Source organism: Acartia tonsa, chromosome 2, assembly GCF_053477335.1.
Source record: "Acartia tonsa isolate MP-2025a chromosome 2, ASM5347733v1, whole genome shotgun sequence".
Classification (NCBI taxonomy): Eukaryota; Metazoa; Arthropoda; class Copepoda; order Calanoida; family Acartiidae; genus Acartia; species Acartia tonsa.
The window spans coordinates 15,941,414-15,964,579 of NC_137261.1; the positions used below are offsets into that span (position 1 = coordinate 15,941,414).

The 23,166-nt window shown below is 33.3% G+C and overlaps 4 protein-coding genes across 5 annotated transcripts in view; all 4 read right to left on the reverse strand.

Annotated features, from left to right (window-relative positions):
* LOC145305568 (putative ATP-dependent RNA helicase DDX10) overlaps nt 1-4,562 on the reverse strand; it is a 35,524-nt gene extending 30,962 nt beyond the window's left edge. For both annotated transcript variants that reach the window (XM_080147257.1, XM_080147247.1), the window contains exons 1-2: nt 4,265-4,562; nt 243-326 (exon numbers count right to left, since the gene is read on the reverse strand). In XM_080147257.1, coding sequence (XP_080003383.1) covers nt 243-326; nt 4,265-4,562 — 382 coding nt within the window. The remainder of the gene's footprint in view (nt 1-242; nt 327-4,264) is intronic.
* A 376-nt stretch (nt 4,563-4,938) lies between these two features.
* LOC145305596 (uncharacterized) lies at nt 4,939-14,475 on the reverse strand. The gene is made up of 9 exons (XM_080147287.1): nt 14,345-14,475; nt 13,546-13,654; nt 10,688-11,090; nt 9,496-9,635; nt 8,497-8,676; nt 7,746-7,934; nt 7,157-7,225; nt 5,629-5,957; nt 4,939-4,968 (listed from the first exon to the last, which is right to left on the reverse strand). Exons 2-8 carry the CDS (start codon nt 13,584-13,586, stop codon nt 5,939-5,941), a joined length of 1,041 nt encoding a protein of 346 aa, XP_080003413.1. The 5' UTR covers nt 13,587-13,654; nt 14,345-14,475; the 3' UTR covers nt 4,939-4,968; nt 5,629-5,938.
* On the reverse strand, nt 14,387-18,265 carry LOC145305646 (mitochondrial import inner membrane translocase subunit Tim17-B-like). Its single transcript, XM_080147354.1, has 4 exons — nt 17,956-18,265; nt 16,682-16,811; nt 16,067-16,118; nt 14,387-15,455 (listed from the first exon to the last, which is right to left on the reverse strand). Exons 1-4 carry the CDS (start codon nt 18,211-18,213, stop codon nt 15,383-15,385), a joined length of 513 nt encoding a protein of 170 aa, XP_080003480.1. The 5' UTR covers nt 18,214-18,265; the 3' UTR covers nt 14,387-15,382.
* Nucleotides 18,238-22,849, reverse strand: Rrp4 (exosome complex component Rrp4). Its single transcript, XM_080147294.1, has 5 exons — nt 22,454-22,849; nt 22,136-22,219; nt 20,053-20,203; nt 18,907-19,088; nt 18,238-18,628 (listed from the first exon to the last, which is right to left on the reverse strand). Exons 1-5 carry the CDS (start codon nt 22,747-22,749, stop codon nt 18,454-18,456), a joined length of 888 nt encoding a protein of 295 aa, XP_080003420.1. The 5' UTR covers nt 22,750-22,849; the 3' UTR covers nt 18,238-18,453.
* Nucleotides 22,850-23,166: the final 317 nt, after the last annotated feature.

Below are 23,166 nucleotides of genomic sequence, written 5' to 3' on the forward strand. Positions count from 1 at the left end.
TTAGGTTTTTTAAATGCCTAACCCCTGCGGGGGGCTTATTTGTATATTCATTTCTTAACCTAACCTTACCTGTATAGAAATACCTAAATAAATTAATATTTTAACACTCCTCCGTTTGTCCACTCCGACGTTTGGGACTCCTGCGTTTGTCCTGGAACCGCAGAAACGCATAAATAACCTTAGAAACAGGCGGACCTACTTTAGTTATGGAACAGATGAAATACTTAACATACATTACTTACCCATAATTGGAATAATAAATGCCAAGGTTTTCCCTGATCCAGTTTTGGCGGCCCCAAGAATATCCAATCCTCTAAGTGCTAGTCCTAAAACGTAAAATCATTTCAAATATTTTGTTTAAAGGGAAAAAAACAGTTTTCTTGAAGTCTTATAAAGTAACACCAGAATGTAATAAGGGGGGGAGGGGGAAGTTCTGACACATTTGCGTAAACGGTGAGTATAGGCTTTATCTTTGGACTGAAAGGATAGGTTATTAGGGATAAAATCATTCTTATATGATGAATTTCCCCCAGATTTAAGATTTTTTGGATAGGCCTCCAGGTTCCGGAGCTCCAGGCCTCCAGGTGGTCTCTGGACAGGTAAAAAAATAAAAATTTCTTATTTGAACAGTTAGAGGTAAGTTTATTAAACAACATAAGCTTCTTTTTATATATTATTCATATATTTGAAGAAAAAATTACAATCGGCCTCCAGGTTCAGGTGCTGCAGGCCTCCAGGTGGCCTCTGGACAGGTAAAAAATCAAAATTTCTTGTTTGAACAGTTAGAGGTAAGTTTATAAAACAACATAAGCTTCTTTTTATATATTATTCATATATTTGAAGAAAAAATTACAATCGGCCTCCAGGTGGCCTCTGGACAGGTAAAAAATCAAAATTTCTTATTTGAACAGTTAGAGGTAAGTTTATAAAACAACATAAGCTTCTTTTTATATATTATTCATATATTTGAAGAAAAAATTACAATCGGCCTCCAGGTTCAGGTGCTGCAGGCCTCCAGGTGGCCTCTGGACAGGTAAAAAATCAAAATTTCTTATTTGAACAGTTAGAGGTAAGTTTATAAAACAACATAAGCTTCTTTTTATATATTATTCATATATTTGAAGAAAAAATTACAATCGGCCTCCAGGTTCAGGTGCTGCAGGCCTCCAGGTGGCCTCTGGACAGGTAAAAAATCAAAATTTCTTATTTGAACAGTTAGAGGTAAGTTTATAAACCAACATAAGCTTCTTTTTATATATTATTCATATATTTTAAGAATAAATTACAATAGGCCTCCAGGTTCAGGTGCTGCAGGCCTCCAGGTGGCCTCTGGACAGGTAAAAAATCAAAATTTCTTATTTGAACAGTTAGAGGTAAGTTTATAAAACAACATAAGCTTCTTTTAATATATTATTCATATATCTGAAGAAAAAAATACAATTGGCCTCCAGGTTCAGGTGCTGCAGGCCTCCAGGTGGCTTCTGGACAGGTAAAAAATCAAAATTTCTTATTTGAACAGTTAAAGGTAAGTTTATAAAACAACATAAGCTTCTTTTTATATATTATTCATATATCTGAAGAAAAAATTACAATTGGCCTCCAGGTTCAGGTGCTGCAGGCCTCCAGGTGGCCTCTGGACAGGTAAAAAATGAAAATTTCTTATTTGAACAGATAGAGGTATACTTGTAAAACAAAGTAAGCATATTTTCAAATGTTATTTATGTATTCCAGGTATAAACTTAAAAATATTTACCTTAATAATTGAAAATAAACTCATATTTTTATTATATTACCTACTTACCTCATTGAAACCAAAAATTTAAACTACCATCCATATTTTATTGTAATGACCATTGGGAATCAGGCCATGTATTCGAAAATAAGAGTTTACCTCAAGAGTTAGAAGTGAAATAAAAACAAACATAAAATTAATTTCAAATGTCATTAACAATTTTAATAACAATTTTAAGAGTACACCTGGAGGCTAATTGTAAAATATTCTTCAAATATCTTTAAAGCATCTAAAAATAAGCTCATTTTGTTTTTTAAGTAAACTTGACCTGTAAATTTTTAGCAACATAAGCTTCTTTTTATCTTACTATCAGTCTCCAGGTTTGGGTGCTGCAGGCCTCCAGGTTGTCTCTGGACATGTAAAAAATCAATATTTCTTATTTGAACAGATAGAGGTATACTTGTAAAACAAAGTAAGCATATTTTCAAATGTTATTTATGTATTCCAGGTATAAACTTAAAAATATTTACCTTAATAATTGAAAATAAACTCATATTTTTATTATATTACCTACTTACCTCATTGAAACCAAAAATTTAAACTACCATCCATATTTTATTGTAATGACCATTGGGAATCAGGCCATGTATTCAAAAATAAGAGTTTACCTCAAGAGTTAGAAGTGAAATAAAAACAAACATAAAATTAATTTCAAATGTCATTAACAATTTTAATAACAATTTTAAGAGTACACCTGGAGGCTAATTGTAAATTATTCTTCAAATATCTTTAAAGCATCTAAAAATAAGCTCATTTTGTTTTTTAAGTAAACTTGACCTGTAAATTTTTAGCTGTCCAGAGGCCACCTGAAGGCCTGCAGCACCTGAACCTGGAGGCCAATTGTAATTTTTTCTTTAGATATGTAAAAATATATAAAAAGAAGCTTATGTTGTTTTATAAACTTACCTCTAACTTTTCAAATTAGAAATTTTGATTTTTTACCTGTCCAGAGGCCACCTGGAGGCCTGCAGCACCTGAACCTGGAGGCCGATTGTAATTTTTTCTTCAAATATATGAATAATATATATAAAAAAGCTTATGTTGTTTTATAAACTTACCTCTAACTGTTCAAATAAGAAATTTTGATTTTTTACCTGTCCAGAGGCCACCTGGAGGCCTGCAGCACCTGAACCTGGAGGCCGATTGTAATTTTTTCTTCAAATATATGAATAATATATAAAAAGAAGCTTATGTTGTTTAATAAACTTACCTCTAACTGTTCAAATAAGAAATTTTGATTTTTTACCTGTCCAGAGGCCACCTGGAGGCCGATTGTAATTTTTTCTTCAAATATATGAATAATATATAAAAAGAAGCTTATGTTGTTTTATAAACTTACCTCTAACTGTTCAAATAAGAAATTTTGATTTTTTACCTGTCCAGAGGCCACCTGGAGGCCTGCAGCACATGAACCTGGAGGCCGATTGTAATTTTTCTTCAAATATATGAATAATATATAAAAAGAAGCTTATGTTGTTTTATAAACTTACCTCTAACTGTTCAAATAAGAAATTTTGATTTTTTACCTGTCCAGAGGCCACCTGGAGGCCTGCAGCACCTGAACCTGGAGGCCGATTGTAATTTTTTCTTCAAATATATGAATAATATATAAAAAGAAGCTTATGTTGTTTTATAAACTTACCTCTAACTGTTCAAATAAGAATTTTTTAATTTTTTTACCTGTCCAGAGACCACCTGGAGGCCTGGAGCTCCGGAACCTGGAGGCCTATCCAAAAAATCTTAAATCTGGGGGAAATTCATCATATAAGAATGATTTTATCCCTAATAACCTATCCTCTCAGTCCAAAGATAAAGCCTATACTCACCGTTTACGCAAATGTGTCAAAACTTCCCCCCCCCCCCCTTTATCGCATCGTATTATACACAGCTTTCTGTGGATATAAAAATGTACAATTAAAAGATTAAAACCAGTTTTATTAGACCCGAGATTTCAAAGGCACAGGTTAACAAAATTGGTTTTAATATTATGATTATACATTTCTATATTTGTAGAAAACTATATCTATATAATACGATGATCCATGATTTTTCAGTGTGGCTGAAAATCGGTTCTTATCTCCCGGATTTTAATCGGTTTCGAAACCATACTGGAAATTTAATTCCCCATAAGCTTTTGTAGTAAGTTCCATTCATAAGGGCGGAAGAAATAGGACACATGCCATACTCATCACTCAAGAAGGGTTATTTAATGCAGGGGAGCATATTTTCCATAATTCTCCAGCCCTTCTCTGGGGTAGGGATGGATTTGAAGGTAATGAATACATTTTCCTTTTTATTATATAAATTGAATGAAATTCAAAATGTGCACTACATATTTCTAAAAATGGCCAAGGTTTAACAATCTGGAAACTTTGTAAGATAACATAAATGGAAAACATTCAAAATCAACAGGAAAGATTATATGTTCAAGCTTGGATTATTGGTACCCCCTTCCCCCAATCAAATACTTACCTATGGATTCTTTCTGAATTTTTGTTGGCTTTTCATATTTGTTGAATTGCAATCCTCTTAAAGTTTCATCTGTTAAGGGAAGATCTGTGAAAAGTTTTACTTCCTCTGCATTAATTGTTTCATAACTCGATTCTAAGTAGGCAATTTTTTCCTCTAGTATTTTATACTTGGGCACGGCTTTCTTGAAAACAGGCTTTTCTTGCTTATTTCTTTCTTTATTAACCAATTTTTGGTGTTCATAGTGTTTTAACTTCTTGTCCATTTTAGATAATCTGTAACACTGAAGTATACTTTTCATTTTGAAAATTGTACAAATTTTGGTATGATAATTAATTATAACAGATTTGATTTCAACATTAAAACAGAACCAGTGAAAAACTGGATATTTTAAAGCTTTAAAACTTCATTTCCCTTGTTTATAAAAATAACTATTATCACATAGTTTTTTAAGGCTTTTTATGGCTGCTATATTAAAATATATATTTGCTTTTTTCTTCAGGGGTGTATAATATTCTGCACAAGAATTATTTTTTCCCCCGGTTGCAAAATATTTCCTTTTTCTCCCCAAGGAGGGGGCAATGAAAAATTATTTCTTCATTTTTTCCTCCCCTCTCACATATTTTTTAATTCCCTTTACCCCCTTTAGCATGGGATCCCATGCAGAATATACACCCCTGTTTTTCTTACAATGAGAATAATACATTCTTGGACAATAAATCAACAACTTTAGAAATTGCACTATTTAAATAATATATAAACTATGTGTAAAAATAAAAAAAATGAAGACTAGAATGTAACATGAAATGGCTCAAAAAGATTTTTTTCTATTGTTAGGTATTTTGTAAACTATAAAAAAAAACACTTTACAAAAATGCTAGACATACTTAATTATTCAATTTTACAAACATTATAAAATAAAAGTATAAAAATTTATTCAAATTCAGAACCAAATCAATAAAAAATAAATACATTTTACAATTATCGGATAAAGAATCTATATTTTGATATTCATTATTCATAGCTGTAATATACAATTGGGACTTTAATCTAACTAAATAATATTAGCAGAAACATATATTGTACAGTATAAGACCGACAGACAGACAAAAAATGTAAAGAATAGATGCGCATGTGTCATATATAACTTCACAAAAATTTCAGCTTTCTGTCTTTAGTAGCAGCCGAGAAAGATACATTTCCCCCAAAGCGTTAAAGACTGTCTGACTGATGGACAGACAAAAAAAAAGAAATGTAGCATTATTTTTCTTCTAGGTACCACATAAATAGATTCAAGTCCTCAACTGATATATTATATTTGTATAGATATATAATACAATGTTTTATTAGGTAGGTATTAATTTTGCATTATTGATTCATCGCCAAGAAATGTCTATTTATAATACTAAAATATAAATACTTGTATAATCATATAGCCCCTACCATTACAATCCAATCTATTTTACCCAATTTAACTTATGGTAACCGCATTAACAACAAACCATTAATTTGATTTTTATACAGGTATAACTGTGCAGTAAACACCTATTTCATTATGTTACTCTATAATTATTTATGCTTTAAGAATTAGAATATCTAGGCTGGTCTTTTCTTATTAGCATGTCCTAGGTAACAAATGGCAGATGGTGTAGGATTTGTTCAGAGAGTTCGGGCTCTTTAGTTTTTCAGGTGCGAGCTGAAATTGACAAAACTTATTAGTGTTTAAATTAGGGATGGGAATCCGTCGAATTTTTGGGCCGGATTCGGATTCCGGATTCTGAAGGAATCCGTCAAAAAAAGTGACGGATTCTTGCGGATTCCGGATTCTTATTTTTGGCGGATTCCGGATTCGGATTCCGGATTCGGATTCGGATTCCGGATTCTAGCAGTATTTTAAAAGGCCGTCCGTCACAGAGGGATAGCTTTTTTCGTTAATTTATCACTATGTTACTTGGTTAAAGCCTTGATTTGTTTAAAGTGTTGACTTCCAGCATAACTAAAACATTTACATCACATTAGTAATTATTAAAAGGGGGGAGGCGGATGTGCCACTTTTTGAAACCAAAACTAAAAGTCAAAGGAACTCAACTAAAAAAAGAGTTACAGGTCTGAGATTTTGCATGGCAGTTGCTTAATAGGGGTACAATATGGAACTGTAAAGAAACGGCGGCGCAACCGCCGAAAACCGCCGAGAAAAGGCAAAAAAAATTCGGCGGGAAACGCCGGTTTTCGGCGGTTGCGCCGCCGTTTCTTCACAGTTCCATATTGTACCCCTATAAAGCAACTGCCATGCAAAATCTCAGACCTGTAACTCTTTTTTTAGAGGAGTTCCTTTGTTGACTTTTGGTTTTGGTTTCAAAAAGTGGCACATCCGCCTCCCCCCTTTGTTATGTAGAAAAATTTTTTTTGATCTTTGCCTTCAAACAGAGGGAGTTGTAAGAAAAAAGACGGTAATTTTAGCCTACCAATTTAGAATCCGGAATCCGCTATAAAAAACGGATTCCGGATCCGGATTCGGATTCCAAAATTGGCCGAAAATTGGGCAGATTCCGGATTCCGGATTCGGATTCCGGATCCGGATTCCCATCACTAGTTTAAATTCTAGTTTCTAAAATCATTGGACATTCAATTATAATGCATATAAATGGCAGTGTAAAACCATCCAGGGACCTAAGTGATAGTTAGCTCAAATGGAGAATTCAATCGGTTCTGTAGTTAGAAAAAGAAAACTTAAGCTAGAGACAAACAACATTACTAATTCTAATTTATATAATAGGATTAATACATAGAAAATACACAAACAGTCGTCCAACTACTTTAGAACCTAATTTATATATTAAATGTGTTAGAAGCGCAGCAACTCAGTTAGTTTAAATAAAATAATAATATACTTACGTTAAGCTTTTGGCATGGACTCTGTATTCATAATCTAATGTTGAGTTGGGAGGAGGATTAATAACACGTCTAAACAGAAAAACAGAACGAGAATTAGTTAAAAAAACCAGATAAGTACCTACAAAACTCGAAGAAATAATAGGTAACCTGGTAGCTGAATTGATTATTAAAAAAAAACAAAATAAAACTAGGCATTCAAAAGTATGCTAAAAGGTTAGGTACAATTATCAATAACAAATGAAATGCTGAAAAGTAAAAATGCAAAAAGGTTCAGTACAAATATTTTTTCGTCGGAGGTGTGTAACCACGTAAATCATCAAAGCGCTTTAATTTTTGAGATTATGTAAAATGTAAATATCAGGGATCTCAACAGGGATAAGACAATAGTCGATAAATTGATGTGCATTATCAATGATAATACACAAAATTAAGAAAACGTTATTATATGACTTTGGGGACTAGTGTAATAAACAAACCAATGTCCCCTGCATCCCTGTGAAAATATTCTCTTTTTTCCAAAGATTTTTAAAATGTAAAAGATATGAGAGACTTTTTTGCCATGCCAAGACGACATTTAGATTAAATATACCTGAAAATATCACGAATCCTGGTGGTAACCGCAGTGTCGCTGGCCGTCCTGTTCCACACATCAATGAGGTCTGTGTGAATGCGGATGGAGATTCTGACTCCGCAGATCTCGTCACCGACCATAAACTGTTCCCCGAGCAGGGCCAACACAAGGTTCTCCCAACAACGGGAGCTCAGCGGTTTCCGCAATCTAAAAGCGCGAAGAATTAACTTCAATATGATAAAATATGTTGCAAAGTTGAAAAGAAAAGAGAAGGAGAGGAAAAGAAGGAAAAGGGAAGGGGAGGAAAAGAAGGAAAAGGGAAGGGGAGGAAAATTTAACAGTACAAATAGGGAAGGGAAGGAAAAGTAGAAAAAGAGAAGGGGAGGAAAAGTAGAAACGGAAAAGGGAGTAAAAATAGAAAAAGGGAAAGGCAGAAAAAGTAGAAAAGCAAAAAAAGAAAAAGTAGAAATTAAAAGGGTAAGGAAGGAAAAGTAGAAAAAGGGGGGAAAAGTAAAAAAGGGAAGGGAGGGAAAGTGGAAAAGAGAAGGGGGGGAAGTAGAAAAAGAGAAGGGGATGAAGAAAAGGGAAAGGGAAGAGGAGAATGAAAAAAATTGAAAGTGGAAGGTAAAGTATTTAGAAAAGAGGTAGGAATATGGCCAGAAAAAAATCTTTCGAGTTTCTACTAAATGCACTACTAAAAACTATTAAAAAAGTACCTACCTAATTGTCTTTGTTTGAAAAATACAAATTAAAGCTTGTATGTACTTACTTTATCTGCCACATGCCTCCTTGTTTATTGGCCGGGTCCTCCCAGATGGGTTTAACTCCCATCTTGAAAATGTGAAAAGAATATGCTTGTCTTTTCAGATGAAAATCCGGAGAGTTGGCGAGTTCTCCAGGTCTAATGATATGCGAGTACAGACTCCAGAACTGCTCTACAGAACCAAATCTGAATGTAAGCACAGTGTGTTATTTATTTTCAATGATTTTTTTTGTAGTTAAGGATCCTAGATGTTTAGCATATAATGGGAATAGTTGCTTTTGCAATATCCTATAAAATTGTAAGCTAGCCTCCAGTCAAATTCACTTATCTAATGATAACTGTTAAAACAGTTTGACCTTATAAGCGCATTTGACTGGAATCTTACAACTTTACAGTAGTTTGCTAAAGCTACTATTCCCTTTTAATTAAAAACATTATATAAAATTTTTAAAAATCAATTATAGCTTCTTAAAACAGGTAATATCAAGCTAAATTGGATAAAAAAAATCTTATTCGGATAGCGGATTCTTGCAATATTTATTAGAAGTCTTTTTATAAATAAAAATGATTGTAGCCTCTGCATCGGCCGTTATCTAACCCTTACTTAAGCATGAAATAATAACTCAACCTAATTATAGAAAAGCTTCGCTTTTAAAAATACCTAGGTATGTAACTAAGTGGTTGCTAAAATATATTTCATACATCTCAGAATGTAAAGAATATTCTATAAAGCACAACAAAAAATAAAACTACATATTATCAGAGAGAGAGGTGACATTAGACTGTTTATTACACTAATCCCCAAAGTTTTATAACAAGTTGGCTTAACAACATTGAGGACTTTTAGTAAATTTTGATTAGTTGGTTCAATAAGTTGAGGGTTTAAACAATTCAACCATTTATTTCAATCTAGAGAACGGGAACTTTAATGCATCATCATTAGGGATGTACATCAATTTATTGGCCATCGTCTTTCCCTTTAGATCCCTGAAGTAAAATACTTACTTTCCAATGGGCTTGAGTGTGTTGATGAAATTAGAGGACTGTTTACCATAACCTCTAGTTGAGAACCAGACTGTATACTGATACTGGAGCCGGTGCTGGTGGGGAGCTATTTCTACGGGCGTGAAAAAGTGTTCCAATTCCTTAAAAATAAAAATTAACAACTTGGACCAAAAGAACCTGATAACAGTAGCTTTCGATAGGTTATTTTAGGTAAATGTTAACGATAGCCCCGCCACAGGATTAGAGCCCTCCGCAAAGGCTAGGAACAGGTTAAGAGTTACTATGATAATACAACGAAACTTCCTGTTTTCTATTCTATCCATAATCCAAAGAACTTTGTTCATTTAGAAGTCTTCATATCAAAGAAGAAATATAATTCTTAATTCCTAAGTTTTTAGATGCATTGCATCTTTCTTAAGTATCCACTTAAATCACTGACTTTTTCTAACAAAAATGTTTTATCTATTCGAGTATATGCTATTAGATTGCCCATAGATTAGGTATATGTTACAATCCTGAAATATTTTTATAATTTTTTACCCATTTAGGTATTTATTTTATGAAGGAGTTTACAATGAAAATTAAATAAATAACAATATTTCTCACCATTCTGTCTCACTCTATGACTATAATATGTTATTTATTTTATATATGCATCTATGCATATATGATTGTTTTTTTTAGTACCTGGGGTATTGGTTAAGGGGGGGAAGTTCTGACACATTTGCGTAAACCTGGTATATAGGCTTTATCTTTGGACTGAGAGGATGTTATTAGAGATAAAATCATTCTTATATGATGAATTTTCCCAAGTTTTAAGATTTTTTGGATATGCCCCCAAAGTCAGCCTATGAAACAAAATATGCATATTTTTTCTTCAAATATGTGAATAACATTCAAAAAGATGCATATTTTGTTTTATAAGTTGACCTCTAACTCTTAAAAAAATATTTTTTTTCATTTTTACCTGTACAGAGACCACCTGGAGGCCTGGAGCTCCGGAACCTGGAGTCCTATCCAAAAAATCTTAAAACTTGGGGAAAATTCATCATAATAAAATGATTTTATCCCTAATAACCTATCCTCTCAGTCCAAAGATAAAGCCTATATACTAGGTTTACGTAAATGTGTCAGAATCCCCCCCCCCTTTCCCTCTTAATGTACCTAACGTCTTGTTTAAAACTAAACCTACCTCGTCTGTATAAGCTTGCTCGGGTGAATCTTCCGAGGATTGATTCATATCATCCACTCCACCAAAAAATCCGCCGCCCCCGCCGTAAGGACCAGCTCCAGGACTACCAGTATCCGGCGAATCGCCAAAGCTGCCACTGCCCCCGCTTCCAGAGCCGCCAAAATTATTAAAATTAGAGAAGCCCCGCCCCCCGCCACTACCAACTTGTTGAAAGCCGCCTCGTCCGTAAGTTTTTGACATGTCTAACGATGGACCTCCGCCTCTTCCGAATTCATGCAGGGGCCCACCACCACCCCCCATCCCCACGCCAAATTGAGGCGGTGGGCCCCCCTTGACCCCCCGGCTACCCACAGAAACTTTGTTCCATCCCCTTTCATCATCATCATTGTCATCAGTAGTCAATCTAAGTAAACAAGGATAACAACATACATAAGTAGAGAAGTACAATAAATCAATGACTTTAGAAGCATGATTGAAAGACAGACGGACAAAACAACGTACAGACTAGATGCGCAAATATCATAGGGATCTTAACTGAAAATTTCATCTTCAAAAGAAGCCTAGAAAAACGCAATTCCCCCATAGAGTTATGGACTAACTGACGAACAGGCCAAAAGAATTATAGAGTAGCTTCGCTAATTCATACTAATACATGCGAAAGCAGAAGTTGCAGAAAAAGAAAGATTACAACTAAGATAAAACATACATATATATCGACCAACTAAAAATCATAGATAGACTTACGGAAAAAGTACTAACATAATATTATTATCTATATACAGTGTGTTTTTTTATGAGAACTTTTTTGAAAGCAATTTTACCCCACTTATAGTTATCAGAATTTAATGATTGATGGCTTATTTTCTGGATCAGTAATATTTGACAAAATATCATTTGACATAAATTCATTTCACATAAAACACTTGGCATAAAATCACTTCACATAAAGGTACATTTTACATAAAAACATTTGTCATAAAGGTACATTTGCCATAAAGGTACACTTCACATAAAAACGTTTCACATAAAGGTACATTTGACATAAAGGTACATATGATTTAAAGGTACATTTGACATAAAGGTACGTTTGAAATAAAGGTACACTTGGCATAAAGGTACATTTGACATAAAGGTACACTTGGCATAAAATGTTTCACATAAAGATACATTTCAAAGTCTACCCAAGGTTGTCATTTTTTTCCCCGAGCATGGCAACCGGTGAACAGAATCTCAGTTCTGCACCACAAGCCTCGCACGACTGAAGTTCCCATGTCTATACAGTCTTATTTATATGAAAATATTTTTAGAAGATTTTTGAATTTTTTTTTGAAGATTTTCCCCAAGGTAATTTTGCTTTCTTTTAATAATAAATAAAAATTTCTAAAATCTTCAAAAAAAAATTCAAAAATCTTCTAAAACTATTTTCATATAAATATGACTGTATAGACATGGGAACTTCAGTTGTGCAAGGCTTGTGGTGCAGAACTGAGATTCTGTTCACCGGTTGCCATGCTAGGGGAAAAAAATAATACTAGGAAATAAATGAGATACCAGGGAAAAAAATGACTACCTCAGGGAGAAAAAAAGAATATTTACATCCACTATTTAAGGGGTTATATGAGAATGTACCTTAATGTCAAATGTACCTTTATGTCAAGTGTACCTTTATGTGAGATGTACCTTTATGTCAAATGTACCTTTATGTCAAGTGTACCTTTATGTTAAATGTACCTTTATGTCAAGTGTACCTTTATGTGAAATGTACCTTTATGTCAAGTGTACCTTTATGTGAAATGTACCTTTATGCCAAATGTACCTTTATGTGAAATGATTTTATGTAAAACGTTTTTATGTCAAATGTACCTTTATGTCAAATGATACTTTATGTGAAACGTTTTATGTGAAATGAATTTATGTGAAGTGATTTTATGTCAAATATTACTGATCCTTATTTTCTTCGTTTTTTAAGGCAATTTATAAAACAACAAAAAAATATTTCAGTTTTTATTTAAAAAGTACAGTAAAATATAAAATTAAAAACTTAGGTGTCAACATATAAAAATGGATTTAGCGCATTTTTCTTATGCCTAAATCTTCTACCCTTTGCAAGAAAAAAATTTGATTTTCTGTAGTCGACTTTGGGAGGCCAGTACTCCCTTCCTGGTTTAGATATGACCTTTAAAATTTAATATGTTTTAGTACATGTCCCTAATAGTATCTGTATACATTTTTAGCTCTATATCTCAACTTTGAAGTGTTTAGCAGCCATTCTTGCAAAAGGTTGAATATTTGAGCATAAGAAAAATGCGTTAAAACCATTTTTAGACGTTGCCACTTAAGTTTTGAATTTTAGATTTTACTGTACTTTTTCAATAAAAACTAAAATATTTTTTTGTTGTTTTATAAATTGCCTTAAAAAACGAAGAAAATAAGCCATCAATCATTAAATTCTGATAACTATAAGTGGGGTAAAATTGCTTTCAAAAAAGTTCTCATAAAAAAAAACACACTGTAGATATACTCTTTTTTAGGACAAAAAAAAACATTAAGATAACCTAAGTACTTAACCTATTTTATTACAAAAACAGGGGTGTACAACATAATGTATATCCTGCATAAGATTCATTCCTTTTTCAAGCTGCAAAAATATTTCATAATTTGTTTACTCCTATTTAAAAATAGCTAGGTATACAATTGAATGTGTGGTCAGCGGTTTGTAGACTTAAGAATAATTTCAAATCATCCAAAGGTATTTTATACTTGTAGGAATCATGTGCACATTCACGCTATGGTCTCAGATAAAAATGTCCAAAATCGAACCACCCTAATAAATACCCCTGATGAATAATTGAACTTACGCATCATATTTGTTATGTGTTGATGTTTTTTCAAGTGCCATTTTGTAGGAGGTTACTGTGGGCGCCACGTTTACTGTATGCGGAGCAATCTTGGCGGTTCAGACAGGGCCTGTAAGTAATATCATATTATAAACAGCATTCCGCGGAAATAAAAATGAACATTAATAAGATTAAAACCAATTTGAATTTTGTTAGCCCCGAGATACCGAAGCCATGGACTAACTGGTCTTAATATTATGATAGTAATTTTTCATATTCGTAGAAAATTGGATATAATATCACACGAAACATGATTTTTCAGTATGACTGAGAACCGGTTCTAATACAGCGGATATTAATCGGTTTCGAAGCCATACAGTAAAAAAATTACAGTATTCTAATAACAAGGATCTTAAAGATTTCCCGCTGAAATTATTATTGACCTTTCTCGCCAAATTAGACAATTTTGCATAGTCTGAGACAAACATATATTTCCCCAATAATACATACCTTATATTTTCACTTGACACTTGTCATATTTCAAACATGTCACTATTCAAAATGAGTCAAGTTGAAATGAAATGAAATGTAATAAAATGTAAGGGAAATTTTTATGGAAAAAATTATGTAAGTTTGTCTCAGACGATTTAAAAAATGATAAATATGGCGAGAAAAGTGGGAAAAGGGCGGTTTTTGGCTAGAGCGGCAGTTCTCTCGCCGTTTCTTTACAGTTCAGGGTTGTAACTATTCATTTAGTTAAGTTTCTTTGACTCTCGGTTTAGATACTTGTATTGTCAAGTTATTTTGTTAAGGTCCTTACCTTTTTTTAAATGAAACGAAGCACTGACCAATAGGAAGCAAATCTGAAATATAATTCTGGTATTAGACGTGCAAATGTAAGATATTATAAAGTATGTATATCCACCATTTTTAATAATTGCAAATTTTTACGACATCAAATATAATTTGTCAAGTATCACGTGCAATATTTTTTAAATTACAAAACTCATTTTTTGGTTTACAATTTATTGTGCTTTAAAAATGTATTTGATTGTACCTATTTGGAAAGCTTTACTAAATGCTCTAATACCAGAAAAACGACCATTAAAAGTCTCTTACAAAGAGTAATATTTTCAGCAAATAATATCTTTGCAAATGAGACAAATATGCAAAAAACTAGCAAATATTGCTCGAGTTACCAGCAAAACATCAAAACAAAACAATAAACTTCGTAATATAACATAATGACTGGTAATTCATATCTATGTTTTATACGTTCTGGATAAATTTCTATTAATAGGAGCAAAATAAAAGAAATCTCTTAGCTAATTTGTGGGAGGCAAATGCATGTAGTGAAATTATTTGCTATTTTATCATTTATCTGAAACGTATAAACATAATCTTTCTAAGAATGAATATTCTTGTATAGGCATTTTTTTGTGTGAGTGAATATAAAACTACTTCGCCCGTCCTTAGTTCGGTTCCAGAACAAACGCAGGAGTGGCAAACGTCGGAGTGGACAAAAGCAGTAGTGCCTAAAATATTAATTTAGTATCTCTGTACAGTTTAGGTAAGGTTAAGATATGAATACACAAATAAGCCATTTAAAAAAATTTATTAGATGGATTAAAATAGGTAAGATTAGGTGTAAGTGTTCACTCCGACGTTTGTCACTCCAGCTTTTGTCCTAGGGCCCTTAATTCATGATGACTGTGTGTGGTATGTGTAAGCAATGATAATCAATGACTAATTATGTAAAAATCAATGACTATAATTCAATTAATAAACTTTGTACAATGGAATAATTGTTTGTAAAACAAGAACAAATTTCTACAGGTGTGTAAATATTGGTTGAAGCTTATCCCAGCCATCCTTTGCTGTCTGATTGTCCTTGTTGTTGGTCCAAAGCCTGGGGATCTTCTGGCACCATTCTGGTCAACAAAAAAACAATCAATTTAAAATCTTGTTTCAATTTCATAATATATTTTCACAAGAGATAAAAAGATTAGAGTAAAACACTAGAAGGAGAAAGGGTTAAATAACTGATCTCCCCATCGCAATCGTCTTGTGCAACCTTCCTATTGGGTCATTGAAAATCAACCAATAAATTCGCTTATATTAAAACAGCCAAGAAGCAGAAAATTATTTAGAAGCAGACGAAAGAGGTCTTTGAAAAATTAAGGGAGCTAGTTGTCTTAATTTTCATCTATACTATAGATCTGTTATATAAAGATCTAGATAGTCAATCTTAAATCTGGCAATTAAACAAATTGGGGAGGGGGGGAGGGGGGGGCGGGGCATTTACTCTTTGGAGGGTGGTACTGGTGGTACCATCTTTCTCCCTAAAATATTCATAACCCTTCCCAGGACCTATGAAAAGCTATATTGTAAAGGAGAACCATGTTGGTTCAGCGGTTAGTGAGTACTTCAGTAGACAAAAAGAGATCCTACTTTGTTAAAATGATTTTAGCCCTGTAGCTGGTATTTCAAGGGAAATCTTAAGTTTTAATATTCTTTATATTGAATTAAAATTGATAGTTGCCTGGGATCAATAGGTCTGAACTGAGAACTGGCAAAATGGTTGATCATAATACCTGAAAATAATACCAATTAATAGGTACCTAACTAACTCCTCAATGCTGATATACATGATACTTATAACGTCAGGTACTACCATCAAGGATAACTAAGGGGAGCTAATCTCTCCTTTTCTGTCCAAACATCCGGGGTATTAGTTTAAGTAACACCCTTGTTAAGAAGTACTAACTGCCCATGGCAATGAGTTTGTTTGTGGCTAAGGCATTCCGTCTAATTGGTTATTGTCGCACAAAGTAGTAGTATGAATAATTTTTAACGTCTTCAGCTATGATACGGCGTTGAGTCGAGAATTGAGCTCATCACATCCCCGACACATGCCGAGCAGATGATCTACAATCTACATGTTAAGCCAAGGTCATGGGTTCGGTACATATCTATTTACCATTTCAATTTTTAATCACAAAAGATTAAATAGGTTAGGTAATGACAGTAAAAAAAAAATGGGTTTAACTAAACATATATTTTTTTACGATTTGCATTAAACAAAAATTTTTCTTGTGGTAAACTTATGTTTATTTAATTTTACATCCAAAAACTAGAAAATCCTCTAAATACTTACTCATGCCCTCAATGAGACCCAAAAGTACCCCACCCACCACGGCACTGCCGGCCATCTGCCTGGGCCCGTGTCTGGCCACCATTACGGCTCCAGCAGCTGCCCCGGACATGATACTGTTCCAAGGATCCTCCTAGAATAATATAATAAATTTTTTGAACAAGTTTTGCCCTTAAAGTTGATAAAAACAGATTATTTGGAACATGGAGGAAGTAGCGGTTTTCGTAACATAATCCTTACATAACCCTACCTAAAGTAACCTATTAAAAGCTACTGTGAAAATAACGAAACCCGCTAGGTACTTCTTTCCATTATCCGTTTATTTAATATTTTATTAGTTTTATTTATACCTAATAAAAAAAGACTAAAATAATAGGTACCTACCTATAGATCATGGCGTAACAAAAAGTAAATACAGCACTATTGCAATATCTCAAAGCTTAATTTTAAAATACAGAATACAACGTTTCCAAAATAACTGTTTACATATTGTTTAGGCAAGTTTCATCATTTCATATCATGTTCACCGAAAAAAAAATCAATATCAAAATTATCATTTAGCCATTTTCTTATTTATTGCACAACATCAAATATCTAAGTTTAATAATTGACAACAAATATGTCCCTGTTTCAGGGGTTATATTCTGCATCGTTGACCCTGCTAAGGGGGAGGGGGGGAATAAAAAAATATGTGGTTGGTTGGGGGGTGGGGTGGGGTTAATATAAAAATTAGGATAACTGAAAACATTTTTCTACAATTTTCTCCCCTCCTTGGAAAAAAAATAATAGAATATTTGGATCTACTGCAGTTCACGGTAAAACATTGCTAGTAAGCAATATTTCCAAAAATCTATGAATTTTAAAGGTTGCTAGCTGCCAAACGGCTGAACGTACAGATCATGCCCGCACACTGTTTTAAGCGGCATAAGAAGGCCTGCAAATAATCTGGAATAGCCATAAATCTATAGTGCATAATTATCTCGTAGTGCAGAGAAATGCGCGAAAAAGACCTATTTTACGCGTTCTTTCTTCAGTGAAACTTTCCCTGTGCATAATTGGATCTTGGCTAATCCAGATTATTTGTAGGCCTTCTTATGCCGCTTAAAATGGTGTGCGGGTATGATCTGTACGTTCGGCCGTTTAGCAGCTAGCAGCCTTTAAAATTCATAAATTTTTGGAAATATTGCTTACCAGCAATATTTTACCGTGAACTGCAGTAGATCCGAATATTTTGCAGCAAGGTCCCTGACCTGTTTCTAAATAAAAAAAAACCTTGCCTTTTGTCTGAGATGAACAAAGGTACAATCAAAGGTAGAAAAACAGATACCCCAGGCCGCAAACTGACCGCCAAAAATTGGAGCACGCTCTTTCACACGTAGTATACCACCCTTGAGACGACGGGAAAATCCTTTCGGAGCATTTCTGGCACCATTGATCATTTGAAAAAGACTGCCACCAATGAGACCCATAGAAAAAGCACCGCCACAGTCATCAATAATTCTCCAGGGACAAGGTTCACGTGCATATTCATCCATTTTTTAAATATTTACAAATACCTATCTGAAATACGTTTAAAATATTATTTCAAACAATTATAAAAAAAAATACAAGTTTAGTTTATATCACAGCTTTAGGTTGCGAAAAGTGTATTATTCTGTAGTGTAAAGAAAAATCATCACGATAAGTTGAAAGATTTTTTTCTTAAAATGCTGTTTTTCGCACATTTATTCAATTTTATTTATCACCGTTTAAGACAATTCTATGTTTTTTGAACATTATTCCGCATCCATAAGAATTCTTTGCTGGGTAAGATGGGCCACATCTCGCATGGCATCCTGGTTTAATAGTTCAGGTATACTGTACTTTGTGCTGGCCTCCCACGCGTACATGATGCTGGTGTCCCATAACATTGTGTAGTTGTCCGCCAGGCATAATATTACATTTCTTAACCTAAAGCATAAAAAATAATTTGGTAATTTCTAATTTTTATTTTCAAAACTACGACATATCATCATCCATAAAAGTGAAGTTTAACTAATCAAAAGGACAAACAAACATTACATCCTATTATAGTAGTAAGCTTTTTGTCTGAATCTTACAATCTTAGTAACTACTGAACCGACCGACTGGTTTTAGGAAAGCAATAAATAGGTATTGTGTTGGTTTTAGGCTTTTTTGTTTTCAGAATTCAGGATATAGCTTGTAATAAATAAAAACTTAGTAAGTACCTCGCAATAGTTTCTCTTTCAGTTTCAGGTACAACCTCCAGATTCTGTGTGAAGCCCCCTTCCGCATCCTCTCCCCGTGTCGGGGATATCCATATAAACCCGTTGTTTCCCAGGATGATGCTGGCCCCGCAGGGTAACTGATGGAAATGTGTCTTTCGCCGCTTCACCAAACTTGGACTGACCTTTATTTTAGAATAATACCAATAAAATGTAAAAATTAATAGGCGAATTAAAATATGCTAAAATTCCTTAATTTTCTAATAAAATCAGCCGGATCCTTAAAAGTTTATAGCAACTAACCAGAAGCATTTTGATGTAAATGAAATCCCCTATGATTTTAAATTTTAGTTACCAACCTAGAGTTTTTTATTACATAGAAAAATGAACGGTTTTCAATGCATATTAAGTTTATAGTCCCTCCTCAATGATAAATCAACAGTCAACAATTGCTCAGAGTTAATTTGAAGCATAAAATAAAATGTAGAGAAAACCAAACACACTAACATCATACCTCTTTTATATAAGCAAAAATTATCATCCAAAAAAAGGGGGAGAAAGGGGTGGGTTTTTAATGCAACCATCTCGTAATCAATGTATAAATGGCACTTAGAATTCGAATTTTGATCTAAAATTCTGCATGAGTAATCCTTGGTAGGTCTATTTTCCCTAAATCGAATAAAAAGTTGGAAAAATAACGGCTAACAGCTGGCGGCTCAACAGTTTAGCCATTTTTTGGGCTATTTTTAATGCAAATCATCACGAAACCTATCTCCACATAATACTATTTTCTGCTCCAAAATGTTTTCAAACGGTTCTAGCCGGTAGTTGCTGGTACTAGAAATCTGAAAATGTTGTTTTTGTATCATTTCACATGATTTAAAGCAAAAATATGTTTCAAAGAGTTGATTCCTACGTAATTTATGACAGATTTACCCTAAAAATAGCAAAAAAAGGGCTAAACGGCTAAGCCGTTAGCCGGTACTTTTTCAACTTTTTTGTTCGATTTAGGGAAAATAGACCTACCAAGGATTACTCATGCAGAATTTTATATCAAAATTCGAATTCTAAGTGCCATTTATACATTGATTACGAGATGGTCGCATTAACCCCCCCCCCCCCTTAGGAGTGCCCTAAAAATAAACCTACCTTTATTAAACATCCCTGACCAAGCTTGCCATACTTGAGAGATCTTGTGTGGAGTGAGAGAGAACCATCGTTATAAATATTTTGCACCTCAGCGGAAATAAGATCTCCTTCCACAAGATATTTTCTCATACTTAACTCATCCTCTGCACCTCTATAAGTAGTTTAGAAAGGATAAGTTTAATTTTTGAATATTTGATTAAGACCGCAATTGTCTTGTGAGTTTTAGTATCTAGCAAACAAGGAGAATAAATTATTAATACAAAACAGTAGAAGTCCTGTTTTTTTTATGTAATATGAAATAAATGGCACTTGATAGAGGTAGCAAACTATAAAACTAGGAAATCTTCGTGCGCTCGTTATACTATTGAAATAAGATCTGTATGAACGTTAACTAGGATCTTTGATTAACAAATAATTTAAAAACTTATTTACACAAATTTAAAATCTTCAAATTATTTATTATTCTTGAGTGTACATGTCTTTCCATATAGTAGTTGCTGTTTCATTAAAAACAAAATTAATAAAACCACCTTAAAAGGTACACAGTGGGATCTTTTGCCAAAAAACGGGACATTAAGGGTAGACAAAAGTAAACATCAATAAAAAAGCTTGTATTTGACGAAATGATGTGATTTCTTTTGCTTTAACTCAAAAATAACATAAATTTTGCTCCTGTTAACTTCTATTGTGCATTTGGTATGTACGTCTTCCTGTTTTGGAGGAGCGAAGCTACCCTATTTTTAAAAAATCTATTAACCTTCATAACTTTAGTTAGGATAGGAATATTTTAACAAAATCAACGTCTATGTAAATATTTCTTCAATGCAAACAATGTTTGTGAACATGATTATAGCGTCAGGTGCACCCAGTTCGAGTCCCGGCATTTTTAGGTAGGTCCAGTATAAGTAAAATAGGACACTAATAAGGCATGTTTTCTAATGTTTTTTTTACAGATATAAACAACAATAACATAATTTTCAAAACACTTTTGATTTTGTGTTAATACCTTTATTCTAAGTCTAGCTATCTTCATTTAAAGTTTGTATAAGAATATAAACATAATTACTAATATTATATTCTCTCTCAAACGTATATTTCTCTCTTTCTCTCTGATGCGTATATAATGTTTTTGCAATATTATAATTAATTCGCAAATTTGAATTTCTGCTGGACCAAAACCAGTTAGAAATACAAATTTTTTTAGAACACATGAAATTTAGCAAATTTAATTGCTAAAATAAAAGTATTTATATGTCATCTTTTTTTAAGGACTCCTTGTTCCCTTAAATGTCCATTAAAACCGCGAGAACGGCAAATATCGTTAAAAATAACGCCTACGGCGGCAAATAACGGCGAAACGGTTGGCCGGAGGCAAATGATGCATAAGTAAAGAAAGTTCCGCCTCAAAAAGTTTGAAAACATTGCAGAGATGACTTTGGGCTCTAAAATGACTCCTTCCCTCTCTAACGGGGGAAAATTTGAAATTAACAAGAACGAAATTGTTCAAACCATGCAATGTAAAATGTTCAATTACTCAAAAACGGACAAGAGGCCCCAGGTTGTGAAAACTGTTTTATACACAATACATGTTGTATATTGATATTATTATTGCAAAACCCGGGGCCTCCTGTCCGTTTTTGGGTAAAATGGAGAAAACTGATTTTTTGGGGTTAAAAATCTTAATATTTTTGGTGAAATTCTCTCACAAAATGTCAATTTACACCATCAAAAAAATATTTTTTTAAATTTTTTCTTTAATTAGACATTGGTACAGGTATCTGAAAAGTACCTCAATAAATTTTTTTTTTCATAAGATGAACATAAATGTATTTTTTGTTGCTTTGAAAAAATTGTGTAAAAAAATCTGAAAAATCATCAAAACTGAAAAGAAATTTTTCACTACCTTTTTTAAAAATGGCATAAATCCGCCAAAAATGAATATTTTTTAAAAATTTCTTTTCTAGCTGTCTACTTACAGCCATTATTAGGTCCTAGGATAGATAAAAGTCGATTTTAGATTTTTTGGATGTCCCGATTTTTTTCAAAAGATCCCACTGTGAGGTACTTAAAATTTTAAAGCCACCTGCGTCTTAGTTCTCCCCCAGGCAAGTTAACACTAGCTAGAGCAAGCACACTGTCGAGTCTGGAATTTGTGTCGATCTTCCACCTAAATCAAATGACGAATTATTTTTAAAATATCAGAAGCAGGTAGGTACGATATTAAAAAAGGGGTAGATTGGGCTGAATTTTTACTAAATATTTTTCACTAATATTTATGTCTATAGTTCTTTTCAAAAAGTAATACACATATTAAGTGAATATTATCGTTCTACTGTTTTTAAGCCTTAAAACTAACACCTTTACGGAATTTTAGCACAACCTACCTCCCCTTATTTCCTACCTTTTTTGTTGTACTTCAACAATTCTTCCAACAACAACATCTCCAATTTCTCCATTATATCTGGTCTTCAGGGGCAACACAGAAATAAGTTTATTAACTCTATCCACGACGCCAGCAACACTGGCGTACAAAACTTCGTCTCCCCCACCCATATAGGTGCCATGACCCCTCATGAACCCTGTGTCCCGTGTGATGATATCTCCTGGGGTTACTAAGAATTTAGGTTCGGGTTCATCGTGTGCTTGGATTTGTTTCTTTTCAACGGCTAGTGAAATGTCCACTGTAGTCACGGCCATTTTGAATCAAGATTTAACTTGTTTAAATTTTAACAAACACTAATAAAAAAAGTATTTAGGTAATCTTTAACTTTATATTTGCTTCTTCATTTATTAATCTGAAAAATAAAACAAAATATACATGGGATTTACACTTACCAATTAAGTAATACCATGATTGTACCTTAAGAATGAATGTTTAAATATAATCTTGACAACAATCTGGCCCAAGTGGCGAAGACCCTTTTCGCCTGCTAGCAAATTACTTTATCTTATTTTATAGGGACTCGAGTTGTGTATATTATACTTCGACACCATTTGCTAAATTCAAAGACATAATATAAAATCGGGATAGGATCCCCACCCTGTGGTACCACCATGGTAAGGTTACATATTGCTCGCACCCCCTATTTAGTTTTACTTTAATATTATAAGTCC